Below are 13,129 nucleotides of genomic sequence, written 5' to 3'. Positions count from 1 at the left end.
CCCTTGAGTCAGGGAACGTTTTGCCTACAGCTGGGCTGGGTGTAAGGGCCCGAGGGCCCCTTGGAACCTTGGGGGTCCTTTTGGGGGGGGAGACGTCTAGAACTGGGCGATCCGAGACAGGCACGCTCGGGTTCAAGGCCTCGAAGCAACGGCGAGTAGCCTCTTGCAGTAAAGATGAGCCAGTGTAAGTGATCTTTTTCATCAAAGTTTAAAGCATGACCAAGAGCGGGATTAAGCAAAAAAGCCACAATCTGGCGCCTTGGGCAAAATGGATGAGATGATGACCAGGAGAAATGGCATTTTTGGGTGGTATCTTGCTAGGTACGGCGCAACAACCCAAACACGGGTGCCACGCGGACACACGAGAGAGCAGCCTATGTTGGGGATGGCTCGGGTAAGATGGATGGGATGGATGGGAGGGTGGAGGCGATGCACACACCAGTGAAGGAGCCCCTGAAAAGAGACGAGAGGATCCTTGAGTATGGTCTGGAGTGGCCTTGTCATGTACTGTACCGATTGGCCTCCGGATCACTGCCCCGTTGGATTATTGGGAAATCTTGTCCGCTTCAGGGTTTGGGGTTTGCTCGTTTTTGCCTCGTGTATCCCGCGATGTGATTCAAGGTCTCATTCCAGCCAGGACTCGCCGAAACGCTACCAAGGCTGTTATCAATAGAGTCGACGCCATCCACCCCATCGGATTCCCAGTTATCCATGGATCCATTGATGGACTGGACGGATGAACTCGCTACAGCCGGAGCTGTGCCCGTACAGCCCGTACAGTAGCCGACCCCGCCGCCGCTGCAGCACGATAAGAACCTAGACGGTGGGGATTAGCGTGTGAGGCCGAGAAGCAGGGTCCTCCCCCTCCCACGCCATGCATCCATCTAGGCTCTGCTGCTAACTCGGACTCGGGCTCGGTAGGTGGTGAGTGGAAAGTCAAGTAGGTACGGGTGTGTTCCGGGGGCGCGGTTTCCAGCAGGAAAAAAAAAAAGGCTCTCGTCTTGTTCTTCATCTTCCTCCTCCTCCTCCTTCTCCATCCCTCTCTCGTTCCGGTGATCACGGTCATGTTGGTCCTCCCATGGGCATGTGCCTTTTACGCGCACCTCGACTGAACGCCCATCATCTCCTCCTGTCTCTCCTGGAAGATCTGACGCCTCATCCTCAAGTACCACAACGGCCCCGCTGACCACTCCCCCACCACCATCACCCCGTCGTCTGCTGATCTCGAGTCCCCCCTCCAAGAGACATCGAGCTCGACTTTTTTTTATCCTTCTCCCTTTCACGACAGTTTCATTCTTTTTATTGTTTGCGTTTCCCCATCGTCGGTGTCCTGTCACTTTTTGTACCCAAACTTAACCTCCGCGAACCACCTGGCAATCCTCCGTCGACGTCCTTCGCTAGCGATGAGATAGAACAGCGTCCGTCCCAACAGTGACCGAGGAACGCACCAGCCACCTCCCGACCGACCGGCCTCGCTCGACCGACGAGTACAATTATCAGTGGCGGCATTTGCTCTTTTTTGCCTTGAAGGCTTGTCAGCGCAGGAAACGCATCGTTTCTTTCTCTTTTTGGACTTATTTTCTTGCTTTGGTCTTGGTTGTCAGCAACCTCAAACACCATGGACGTACACGAGATAGCGTCATCCGGCTCCGCGACGCCGGCCCCAGAAGGCGTATCCACTCCGCCAGCGCCGGACATGCCGATCAAGGAGAAGAACCGTCACCGGCTGCTCCGACGGATTCAACGGATATCTTCATCACCTTCACTGACCAACTTGCGTCGCTCGAGGTCTGTTGGGAGCCCCTACAGCACACGAAGCACACTCTCGTGTGTTAGTCTCGCCGCTGTTGGCCCACCTCAGACCCCCCACAGCGTCCGATCTCCAACCCCACAAACATTGCCACTGGGGGTTTCCAACGCGTCGACATTTTATGCCCATTCTTCCGGGGAGTTTCCGTTTGAGAGCATCGAGAGTCAATTGGGAATCCGGAAGGTCGACAATGGCACCCCGGCCACAACTCCAGGCACCGTGCCGCTCCCGTCTGATCTCAGGGTGAAGCAAGACGTCCGCCCCGGCATTAAGCCGATCCAGAAGCCACCCTTCCATTTCTGGGAGAGGATGCCTTACGAGCTCCAAATTCACATCTTCTCCTTCTTCAGACCGAAGGAGCTGGTACGAACCTCTCGAGTTTCGAGGTCGTTCTACAAGGCCTGTTTCGATGGCCAGCTGTGGACATCTCTTGATGCCTCCGAGTTCTACCGAGAAGTCCCAGCCGAATCATTGGCCAAGATAATTGTCGCCGCGGGACCTTTCATCAAGGACCTGAACCTGCGAGGTTGTGTGCAGGTTGAGCACTACAAGCGCACTGAAGTTATTGTCAAGGCGTGCAAGAACCTCATGAATGCAACCCTGGAAGGTTGCCAGAACTTTCAAAAGAATACGCTTCACAGCTTGCTGCGAAGCAACGAGAAGCTGGTCAGTCTCAACTTGACTGGACTGACGGCAGTTTCCAATACCTCTTGCAAGATTATTGCCGAATCTTGCCCCCAACTCGAGGTTTTCAACATTTCATGGTGTGGCAGAGTGGACGCTCGAGGCGTCAAGACAGTGGTTGAAGCTTGCCCAAAGCTGAGGGATCTCCGTGCCGGCGAAGTCGGAGGTTTCGACAATTTGGCTGCTGCAAAGGCCATTTTCAAGACCAACAACCTGGAGAGACTGGTTCTGAGCGGCTGCGCGGAGCTCACCGATGAAGCTCTCCAAGTCATGATGCACGGTGTTGAGCCGGAGATTGATATTCTGACCGATCAGCCAATTGTTCCTCCTCGAAAGCTTCGCCACTTGGATCTCAGCCGTTGTGCTCGTCTCACAGACGCAGGTGTAAAAGCCTTGGGTCACCTTGTGCCAGATCTCGAGGGTCTGCAGCTCTCTGGCTGCAAGCTGTTGAACGACGATGCCCTCGAGTCCATTCTGGCTTCGACGCCTAGGCTAACGCACCTTGAGCTCGAAGACCTTGAGAATCTCACAAACTCAATCTTGTCTGAACATCTAGCCAAGGCGCCATGTGCTGACTCACTGGAGCACCTGTCCCTAAGCTACTGTGAGAATCTTGGTGATACGGGTATGTTACCGGTTATGGAACGTTGCACGAAACTCAGGAGTGTCGACTTGGACAATACCAGGATTAGCAACCTCGTCCTCGCAGAGGCAGCATCCATGGTTATGAAACGCTCTGAACGATCAATGAAAGCAGGAACACGACCGGACCTCACTCTCCAGATGGTAGTCTATGACTGTCAGAATGTGACATGGGCGGGTGTTCGAGAAGTTCTCTTCAGAAACACTCAAGTCAAGCCTGTCGCAGGTCAGAGCGGCAGAGTGAGCTACCCGACTGAGGTGATTGGATTGAAGTGTTTCTACGGCTGGCAGATGACGGTTGATGAGCACCAGAAGCGGGTTCTGCGGGGTGATCTTGCAGCCGCAGGCCGCTTAGAGAGGAGATGGGCAGATTACATGCAGGCTACCGAGGAAGCGGGCATGACAGGTGCGGGCTACCGGAGACGCAGGCGTCGAGCCCGGGAGGCCCAAGCCCTCCATATGGACGAGGAAGACGGGGGCTTGGGTCCTACGGGTCGCCGGAGGGCTCGCACACTCGGATCATGCTCTGTCATGTGAGCTTCCGATATGACTTATATAACAAGGCCAGAAACTGCATGGAATGCGGATTTGACACACAACAAACGTACATGGATGGGCTTTTTTCCCCCGATATTCAGGTCAACAAGGTGGTGTTCAATTTGGGATAGGCAAGCACTTGGATCTACTGGAGTTTTTCAGTGGGCGGCGTCAAGGTAGAACAAGGTATATGTGTTTCTGGGTGATTTCCATACTGTTTGGCATTCATAGCATGATATCGGCGCAGATGTAGCTCAAGGGTTTCATCACACTCAACGATGGTCATTCTGCATCTTTGTATAGACGGTCAACTACATGAGAGCAATTCTAAGCTGGATATCTACGAGCCATTTCGGCATCTCAACATACTGGTTGTCTTTCTCAAAGACACTTTCCATCTTACATGACCTCGGTCACCACCCTCTCACCCCTGAGAGACCTCCACCACCGCGAATTCCTCGTCAACTCGCCGTCTTCGCCTCCCACAATGTGCGACCACTTCTGCAAGAACATCTCGGTCGCTTCCCAGCTTCGAGCATCCCACGGAGATCCAGTATGCGCCCCTGCAATACTCCCCCAACACGTCAGGTGATTCAACGAATCGTGGAAGAACTCATCCTCGTCCATGGTGTCCATGTTATCAATGATGTTGTCCCTGATCTCTTTGAACGGGATCACGTCGAGAAACGGATGGTGCTCTATCACGATCTGCTTGTGCGTGGGTCTTAGGTCAAAATGCAGAGCACGAAATCCACGCTGCACCGCTGAAACCACGGCGCCTTCGCCAGGCTCCGCGTCGGTGTGAGGCCTGTAAAAGGGCGATATGGCGTCGTCGGAGCAGTACATGGCGTGTGTGATGCCAAGCTGGAGACAGTTTTGCAGCATGGCACTGACGACACAGATGATGTCGATGCGTAACGTGTTCATGTAGGGGTCTGGGATGACAGGGAGGAGGATGTGGGATGAGTGATTAGGGATGTGAAGGATAGGGCATCCGCAGTTGAAGTATACCATGGAATACTGGTTCTCGTCAACTCCTATGGGGTTTTCGCTGAGCCATTGATCAAGAGTGGCTGAGAGAAGATCTTGGCCCCAGATATCTTCTGTTGACTGTGAGGTTGAGGTCCCACTGCCAGCCTGGAGCTGCGAGGGGTTGACAGTCTCAGCATTGAGGGTTCCTGCATTCGTCGTCGGCTCTGCAGCGGCCCTAACTACCATTTGGGTATCACTGGGCCCGGGAAGAGGACCTGCATGTGCCTCGAAGCCCGGTTCTCCGGCACGACGCTCCAGTTCCTGGATGCGTTTCCTCTGCTTTTCCCCTGAGATGGATCATGTCAGCCACCAGAGCCCGCAACACTTCGAACCCACCACATATAAAAAACCAGTCACCCGTCTCTTCCTCAGGGGTGAAAAAAAACTCACTGTATGTCTTTTGCGCTAGACGATTCTGCAACCGTCTCTTTGCAGGATCTCGCCTCACAACCTTTTTCTTCACGGCCGATGGCCTACTTTGCGTGTCATGGTTCGCATCCGCCTCCGTAGGGGACTGTGAATCGCCAGAACGTGTTTGCTCCATCTCTTTCAGTTGAAATTGTCGGGCCCGAAATCCTTGGCTCAGGAGAATAATAGGAGGAAACTTGGGAGAGGGCATCGCGAAGGCTCTCGTCAGCCATTATGGTGGCTTATGGCTGATGTCAGCCACTGGGTCCACTTGCGTCGAGTAGTTGCCTAATGGGGTAATTCCATGTTGAGCTACCCTGGATTCGACAAATATTGGGACGATAATGATGATGTGCTAATGCTCTGTGGGAAGTGGGAGTTGGATGTGTATTTTGTCTACCATAAATGATGATCCAACTTGGTAAGTCTTTAATATGTCGTGTTTTTCGATGTCATTGCGCAGTCCTTATTTTCGAGTGTTAGAGCTCCTTTCTTTGATCCTCGCTTGGGAGAAGTCCTTCATTTAATACGAGATTGGATATATAACCTGGCTTTCATAGCTTATAAAAGAGTAACTATAATAATAGGCAGTGATAGGTCTTTACCGCGAGGCACTAAAAAAGTTTTAAATACTTTGCCGGCCATTGTAGAGTGAGGTTATTCTGAATGATTTTGGGAGCAACCATGGGCGGATATGAATAGGCAGTGGCTTGTGAGACAGCGAATTAGACAATGGCCCTGCGCTGCTCGGCAAGCACTGTGATAGATTGGACGCGAGACTTCTGCATCTGCTTGGCCATGGCCTCTTACAACCAAGCTTGGCTGCACCAACTAGACTGTCGATTTCCCCTCAGACAGCCCTTGGTTGGGTATAGATAACTGTTACCGCCATGATCTCTCTGACGGCTGCGACCTTGACCAATGTTTATTCTTCAGCTGTTCACCTCGGCGCTAACTCATGAGCTGTCAACCTTAATACTGCCGGCACCTACGCTGGTGATAGGGTTCTGGGCCAGGCTGGCTTTAGACTACAGGAACAAGCCCAGCAGCACGACAACTACCAGCTATTAGCTCTCGTTATAACGCTATTAACAACACGTCGTTAAATAATCAACATTCTATTTGCCAAAATTCATTCTAATGGCTCAAACAGCGTATCAAGGCTCAGCATTTTCTCATCTATCTACACACAGATGCAGCAGGACAGGATTTCAGGGGCGATCCAGATATGCCGTTACGTGTTGGACTCCCACGTTCCCTGCATTCTATCTCGCCTCTTTATGACAGCCAGGTCATGATGCTGACCCTGGGCGAACCGCTTCCCAAGAGACAACCTGGACAGCTTCCAGTTAGCCAGATCCACGTCCTCGTCGCCCACGCCCATGTCCGCCACGACCGCGACCACGCCCACGTCCACGGCCTCTTCCACCTCCACCTTCTGTAGAAGGCAGCGCCGCGGGTTCAATGGCCAGCTGATTGAATGTAGTTGCCAGTGCGTTTATCGTGTCACCTGATAGATCGACCGAGATGGTAAGACGTCTTTTGACGGCTGCAACGACATCGACAAAAGCACGCTCAACGGCCTCATCCGAAGCCTCGACTGGCACATACGAGCAATGCTCAATCCGTCCGCAAATTCTTCTAAGCTGGGAATTGCCGCACTCAGACGCATCGATGATGGTGATGTGAACGTGAGAAATGCCCGGATGCCGGAGGGTCTCTTGGATGCTCTGGATGTCGTGCTCTGTCGAACAATTGTCATAGCCATCGGTAAAGATGACAATTTCAGGCTTGTACCGGCTGTACGCCCTGTTACGTGGAGTCGTGTCGAGGACATACCCAATTGCGTCCCATAGAGCAGTTTCAATTCCGCGGTTAGAGTCCTGTACATCGGTTTCCAACGTGTCCCTCAAGTTATCCCAGTCAACTTTCCATCGTTTCAGATATCCAAAGATGGTCCGTTGGGATTCGGCAAAGTCTCTGATTACAGTAGTTAGCCAACCTTGTCATGTAATATGAACAGCCCATGAAAGGTAGACGCAATGCTCACATGACACTGACGAGGTCCTCGTTATTCAGGACCGCGTTGATTTCGGAAATACCATCGATAACAGTGTCGATAAGTTCCTCCATAGACCAACTGACATCGACTGCCATATGATTTGACAAGGTCGCAAAACCTGTGTGGATTGCTGTTCCTCAATGTCGAGCGTGAGAGAGGCACGGGTCTTTCCGCCACGACGGCCACCTCGTCCACGACCATGAGAAAGGATGAGCATTGTAAGATAATTTGGAAATGGGGGTAGTTAAAGATATAAAAGAATTGGTTTGTTGTAGTTGGTGGTTTGTTCAAGGAGGTAGGTAGGCAATGTTGAAAGGGAACTCAAAAAGACGAGGACAAGGCGGCTTTCAACACGTATTTATCTGCCAACAGGACAAAAAGACGGGGATCCATTTAACCCCGAGAGAAGAGAGGCAACTCGTAATTCTGCGCTTGGCCGACCTTGAAGATATTCCTGTGGATGGTGGCTTTTCACTTCTGTTTGGGTTGCCGCTTTCACTCCAGGCTGCGAAAAGCCTAATGCAGCTTCACGACTTGGGTGCTTAAACAGACTGTGGAAAGGTTCCTAAATTCCATAGTAAACACTGGGTTCTGTCAACTCGTCAATCTTGTTATACGTGGACAGTAGCTGAGATCGAGTCCTCGTCCAACTCAAGTGTAGCCTTACCATCTGCTTCGCCTTGCCCAGCCTCTCCCTAATATCCGGCTAATTACGACTAGACACGACCTACCTGACATGAAATGAACAAGTCGACGATGATCGAACGATGGAATCAAGAAGCTTGGGTCGACTGGTAATGAAGTTGGCAGGGCGTCACCAACCAAGACTGAGTATGTCTTCCAAAGTCGGGACCTTCAACATCTCCGCGAGTAACTCGGTCAGAGACACCTCAACATCAATGCCCCGGAGAGTTTCTCGCCCGTAATATCGTGCTTCTGGAGAACATGCGAGATAGGCGAGGGTTACTCTTTAGCTTATATGCCCACAATCGAGCCACATGAGTCCTAACCTACATGATATTGACTTTACATCCCTATACTACCACCCTTCGTTCTCTAAGACGCTACCATATTGATAGAAGGTAAATATAGGCAAGTTACTAATAGCAGCCCGTTGCCAGAGGTTAGCGAAGCCGATTTTGATGCCTGAGGTTCATAGCCGAGAGATTCCCTTGAGTCATAAGGTAGTTTACAGCGGCTCGTAAAGGCAAGTTTCAACGGCAGCTCGCTACGGTTTGCAAAGGCAGTTCAGGGGCTCGCAACAGCGGCAGGCAATCAGCTTGCAACGACCTGCAAGGGCGCCAGCTCTGAAACTTATTGATGGCGAAAGTGACCACGACGGGGCTAGGGTTCGATCCGCGAGGTTAGGTTCTCTGTTTCCAATTTTTGATTGGTCATGAGGGATAGTAAGTTCAAGACCGATTTCCGGTAGGTGGGGCCGAGGCTTCTCCCCACGCCGTCATGTGGCTCACACCGAGATCCCGAGGTCCACCAGATCTTGCGTCGGTCAACACCAATCATCATGGACCCCCCATGACCGACATCTCAACAACAACAGCAATGGTAACATAGAGCCACCGATTCTTAACTTGCGCATTGATAGTAGTATCATCATGTCCCTCGAGGTCATATATGTCACCCGCCACGGGGTAAGTCACGAACCAAGGCGTATCCCGGTCTAGACGACCCTACGAGGCGACCATGGTGTTGTTACTTTGGCCCATGTTAACAAATCAACCCCAAATTTCAGTTTCGATCAGGCTGGAGTGTCGACCCTCTGACTGGCGTTTATTCCGCCTTCATACGGTCACCCACAGGCATTCCCGCAGACCCTCCCTTGACGTCGCATGGAGTATCACAGGCCAAGGAGATGGGCCAGCATCTGATGACACTTGATCCTCCCATCGACGTCGTGTACTCTAGCCCCTACTACAGGTGCTTGCAGACAATCAATCCCTTTGTGGAGCTCAAGAGACAGCAATCCGGAGGCAAACTCGACACTGCCGCCACCAGAATCCGCCCAGAGTATGGACTATGTGAGTTCTTTGGGGCAGCGCCCTTTGACCACCCAGTGCCAGCTCCCGCCGACCGACTCAAGGCGCTGTTTCCAGCTTACGATGAGAACTACGTGTCCGCCTTGACCCCGTCGAGAAGAGGTGAAACGATCCAGGACCTGTACGGGCGAGTTGCAGCGGCCGTGCAAGCCATCATCGACCAATGTGATCGGGAGGGAAAGCGCGCCGCCTTAATATGCACACATGCAGCCGTAATCATCGCCCTGGGCCGCGTTCTGTCGGGTAACATCCCCGACACCGTCGAGACGGAGGATTTCCAAGCCTTCACCTGCGGGCTGAGCGTCTACCGCAGGCGAAGTACGCAGACGAACATGGCCGGTCCTGGTAAGTTTTCTGGTCAAGTGACCCAAACTTGGCAGCAGCAGCAGAATCTTGACAAATATGGCACCGCAGGCGAACGCGGGACACTAATAAGCGAGGCCCAGACCGTGGGAGCATGGCAGTGCGAGCTGGACAGCGACTGCAGCTTCCTGACCTCTGGAGAGGAGCGAGGATGGTTAGTTGGCCCATCCATCTACATGGTCTCCAGACGGTAGACCTGCTTGCTTTTCACCGCCATCCACTTGTATCACGTCAATCTCGGCCCGTGCTGACGCCAGAATCAGGAGGTTCTCGGGCGACGAATCGTTTCCAGGAACGGGGTCGCTGTCCCAAGCCGAAGCAGGTTCTAAACTCTAGAGTGACTCCGGAACGAGACGCGTGCCGTCCGCTGGTGAGACCCAGAGGATAAGAGTGGAGGCTCCGGATGACGGTGGAGAATTGGAGGCTCTGCCCAACAACCCGGCTCGAGGTACTGTGCTTGTGATTCGAAACAACCTGACGCCTGGTGTCCGAGGCACCAGGGAGAGGGAGCCCACAAGTGCCTCTGACTCGCAACCGTGGGCGTGCAAGAGCCTGAGGGACCGAAGACGGGCCATGAAGGCTGTGCATCAGTACTATAGACCCTAGACACTGTCTGGCGCACAGACAGACCCTGGCGTCCAGAGGAAGGATGGCATTGAGATTGGTAGTATATCAGGAATCAGATTCATATCCGACTAGGACCGATTTCTTTCCTACCGCTCGCGCCATGGTTCATACCGTCGACGCCGTTCCCGATCTGCCCCTGAGGCTTGGTGAGATGGCAATCGCCACCCTCAGACCCGGACATCGGGCTCAGATGAAACAGGGCTGGACACCAGGGTGAGCGTTGCTGCCGATTGTGTGGCGCTGACATGAGCGGTTGAGGTGCTCGAACCTTGATCTACGGGGGCCATGGGAATAAAAAGCAAACATTGCCGTCGAGTCCTCGGTCACGGGACATGCCCAAGTCCCGAGGTGCCAGGTGTCAACCAGCCACTGCTATCAGATATCACTGACAGACGTCCGGTATCTGTTGGCTGGTGGCATCCGCCTTGCCTTTCTTTGATGTGGAGGGCACGGCAGGCAAGCGTGAGCAGCCGATATGCGACTAAAAAAAGACCCGTCCAAGGTGCAGTCGAGTTGATGCAGGCTAAGCCCGTCCATCTGTGCATTGCCTTATACGTCTTCGCTTGCCTGGGATCCGGAACAGGTGGTGATAACATGCAAAAGCTGAGGCAGGGTTCTGTGACACGGACTTGCCAGTTTGAGAGATGTTTCGGGTCTTTGAATAGGAGACGAGACCAGTAAGTAGGGTCCCCCTCTAGCCCATGCGCATGGCAATGCCCATGTGCTGCTGCGTTGCCGATCCTGTTGACACGAACATGCGATGATCGTCGAAAAATGAGGCCATGATGGACAAGGGGTTCTCTCTTCTTGGGTGCTCATGGTTGTCCAGCCGGACAAGGGCTTCAACCGGATCGGGACCCTTGGCACTAAAAAGTCTTTGCGTCTGTAAAAGGTAGTGGGATCGCCGTCGATCTATGACCCCTGTCTATGGCCGAGCCGGATGTGATACATAGCGGCGGGAACTCAACCGAGATAGCGTCCGTCAACGAGCTACTGTACGATTTGGCTTAACCGAATAGCCATTGACCATTCATCTCCCTCGAGTTGACAAGGGATACAGGGGCCCTGACGTATAGCCGAACCAAAACCTGTTATCCTCGGCTGGTAGACTCTGTCATCAATTCGTAAGTTGAGAAGTGATAAATTCGATAAAAACTCACCTCGCTATGTGCCGTTCCTGCTGAAAGGCCAGGGTTGTCGGCACTAGATGGTAGGAGGTATCTGGTCTGAAAGAAATGATTGGCCTGAGCACAATATGGAGTATTTTCGGTATTCCTCCCTGTCCAACCATGGCGACAAGAAGAGACTGTCGTGTCGTTCGGCCGATGACAAAGGATCAAGGATCCTTGAAATGCCACCAACGCAAAGACTCGGGCTGAGCAGACGGGATGAACGCCTTGTTCCCCTTTTGAAACCAATAGGGCTGCATCGGATCCGACCATAGTAACACGGGCAAGGCAGAAGTAGGCTTTCCGGAGAATATCTGGTGTAAGTTGCTGGTGGTTATGCAACGCCTCAAAGCCTTGGGTGCAAGATGGCGTATGAGGTTTGCTAATCTTGCTCCCACTGGCTGGCACCACAAGAGCGCCCACTGAAAGGACAGCGTTTGAGGCAAGATAATGCACCCCGGCATTACGGAGCATCGGTCTTGGACACAAGCCAGACTGTCTAGCGGAAGAGTCCCAGGCGCGTGATTCCAACCAAGACAGGTGTCTGCCTAACAATGGCTGACAGCTGCTCGAGGTTACCAGTAGCTCGTTTCCTGGGCCGCCTCTCCCCACTGCCTCCAGCGATCAGTTAGACAGTAGACGATAGACGAATGAGGCAACATGACTGCTGCAAAGACCGAACGGCCCGTGTCAACCGCCAACCCGGTCCGAGGAGTGGGCGATGCTAACGCACTTTGAACATGTGGGGGAATGACAAAATCGACCAAAGATGACTAGAGGGGCTCAAGAGCTGGAGGCGGGGAGGGTCGACCGAGTCATGTTTGATTAGTATCATGAACCTCTGTTCCGCAGCAGATTTCGGCTCGGGGATGAGGATCACAAGTGTCCGTGAGTAGCGCCAGTCATGGCGACTATACGTGGAAGGTGGGTGATGCTAGGGGCGGAGAGGAATCGGAGAGGCGGGGGGTGGAGGACGAAAGTTGTGGATGGCGGGGGACGAGGGGGCAGGATCGTAGGAAAAAGAAAGACAGCGGCAGTTTTTTTTCTCTCACGTTCCGCTTCTTAGCTGTCGAAAAAGCAATCCTGACAGCCCGGGACGGAGTGGTGTAGTTCTGACTGATGCGATGTGTGGCGACCGAAGAGCTTCGGAGTTGAAAAGGAGGATGGACCACCCAGCCAACGGTCACAACTAGCGCGACAGACGCCGGCGCTTCAGTCATGTGCTTTTGGTTTTGAGGAAGTAAGCATTGGCTCCTTCCAAGTTGGAAATTGGAGAGGGCTTCCATTCCCATTGTATGGCAGGTTCTTGTCGAGCAGGACCTTCCTTTAGGTTTGGAAAGTCATATCGTGGAATGGATGGAATGGATCGTACCTCCCTTGGGTTAGATAGATTGACAGTTGTGCCTCAGGCTGCAAAGCACAGAGCCTCCCTGACTGGAGTCGAGTCGAAAAGACGCTTCACGTTTTCAACACGCCAACTTCATCTTCTGCCATTCTTGCGACTGTTGACGATTCATCAAACAGCGGTCACCGAGCCTGAGCTGGCGACCCCCAGTACCTGACTCATCGATTCGCTGCCCCTGCCACGCAACCGTCACCTCTCAACTTAAGCCGCTGACCACCACTCAACAGCACCCGCAAGCACCAGCGCCGTTCTGCACCGTCTACCGAATTGGGGTTGGCAGAGTGTGGCGGCGTGGCCCAACGTGCATTCATCCGCGTCCCTTCAGCCAAGGATAGG

The 13,129-nt window shown here is 53.1% G+C and overlaps 3 protein-coding genes across 3 annotated transcripts; 2 read left to right on the top strand and 1 right to left on the bottom strand.

The window, feature by feature from the left end:
• The first annotated feature begins 1,073 nt into the window (after nucleotides 1–1,073).
• On the top strand, nucleotides 1,074–4,020 carry NECHADRAFT_68517 (uncharacterized protein). Its single transcript, XM_003052186.1, has 2 exons — nucleotides 1,074–2,053; nucleotides 2,096–4,020. The coding sequence occupies exons 1-2, from the start codon at nucleotides 1,619–1,621 to the stop codon at nucleotides 3,671–3,673; spliced, it is 2,013 nt and encodes a 670-aa protein (XP_003052232.1). The 5' UTR covers nucleotides 1,074–1,618; the 3' UTR covers nucleotides 3,674–4,020.
• Nucleotides 4,021–4,072: 52 nt separating this feature from the next.
• On the bottom strand, nucleotides 4,073–5,346 carry NECHADRAFT_92811 (uncharacterized protein; the record flags this gene model as incomplete). The annotated part of the gene is made up of 3 exons (XM_003051735.1): nucleotides 4,073–4,992; nucleotides 5,096–5,219; nucleotides 5,311–5,346. The coding sequence occupies 3 exons, from the start codon at nucleotides 5,344–5,346 to the stop codon at nucleotides 4,073–4,075; spliced, it is 1,080 nt and encodes a 359-aa protein (XP_003051781.1).
• Nucleotides 5,347–8,788: 3,442 nt separating this feature from the next.
• On the top strand, nucleotides 8,789–9,786 carry NECHADRAFT_79200 (uncharacterized protein; the record flags this gene model as incomplete). Its single annotated transcript, XM_003052185.1, has 4 exons — nucleotides 8,789–8,824; nucleotides 8,926–9,211; nucleotides 9,248–9,574; nucleotides 9,644–9,786. 4 exons carry the CDS (start codon nucleotides 8,789–8,791, stop codon nucleotides 9,784–9,786), a joined length of 792 nt encoding a protein of 263 aa, XP_003052231.1.
• Between the last annotated feature and the right edge of the window lie 3,343 nt (nucleotides 9,787–13,129).

Source organism: Fusarium vanettenii (assembly GCF_000151355.1).
Source record: "Fusarium vanettenii 77-13-4 chromosome 4 genomic scaffold NECHAsca_3_chr4_2_0, whole genome shotgun sequence".
NCBI classification, from domain to species: Eukaryota; Fungi; Ascomycota; class Sordariomycetes; order Hypocreales; family Nectriaceae; genus Fusarium; species Fusarium vanettenii.
Note: the sequence above shows the minus strand (reverse complement) of the source record. Positions and strands in the feature narration are given on the sequence as shown.

What these genes read in the sequence shown, in the direction of transcription:
- NECHADRAFT_68517 (XM_003052186.1), top strand. Translation starts at nt 1,619, where the DNA reads ATGGACGTACACGAGATAGCGTCATCCGGCTCCGCGACGCCGGCCCCA. An exon ending in CGCTCCCGTCTGATCTCAGG is followed by an intron (nt 2,054 to 2,095) that starts GTGAAGCAAGAC and finishes CCGATCCAGAAG; the next exon opens with CCACCCTTCCATTTCTGGGA.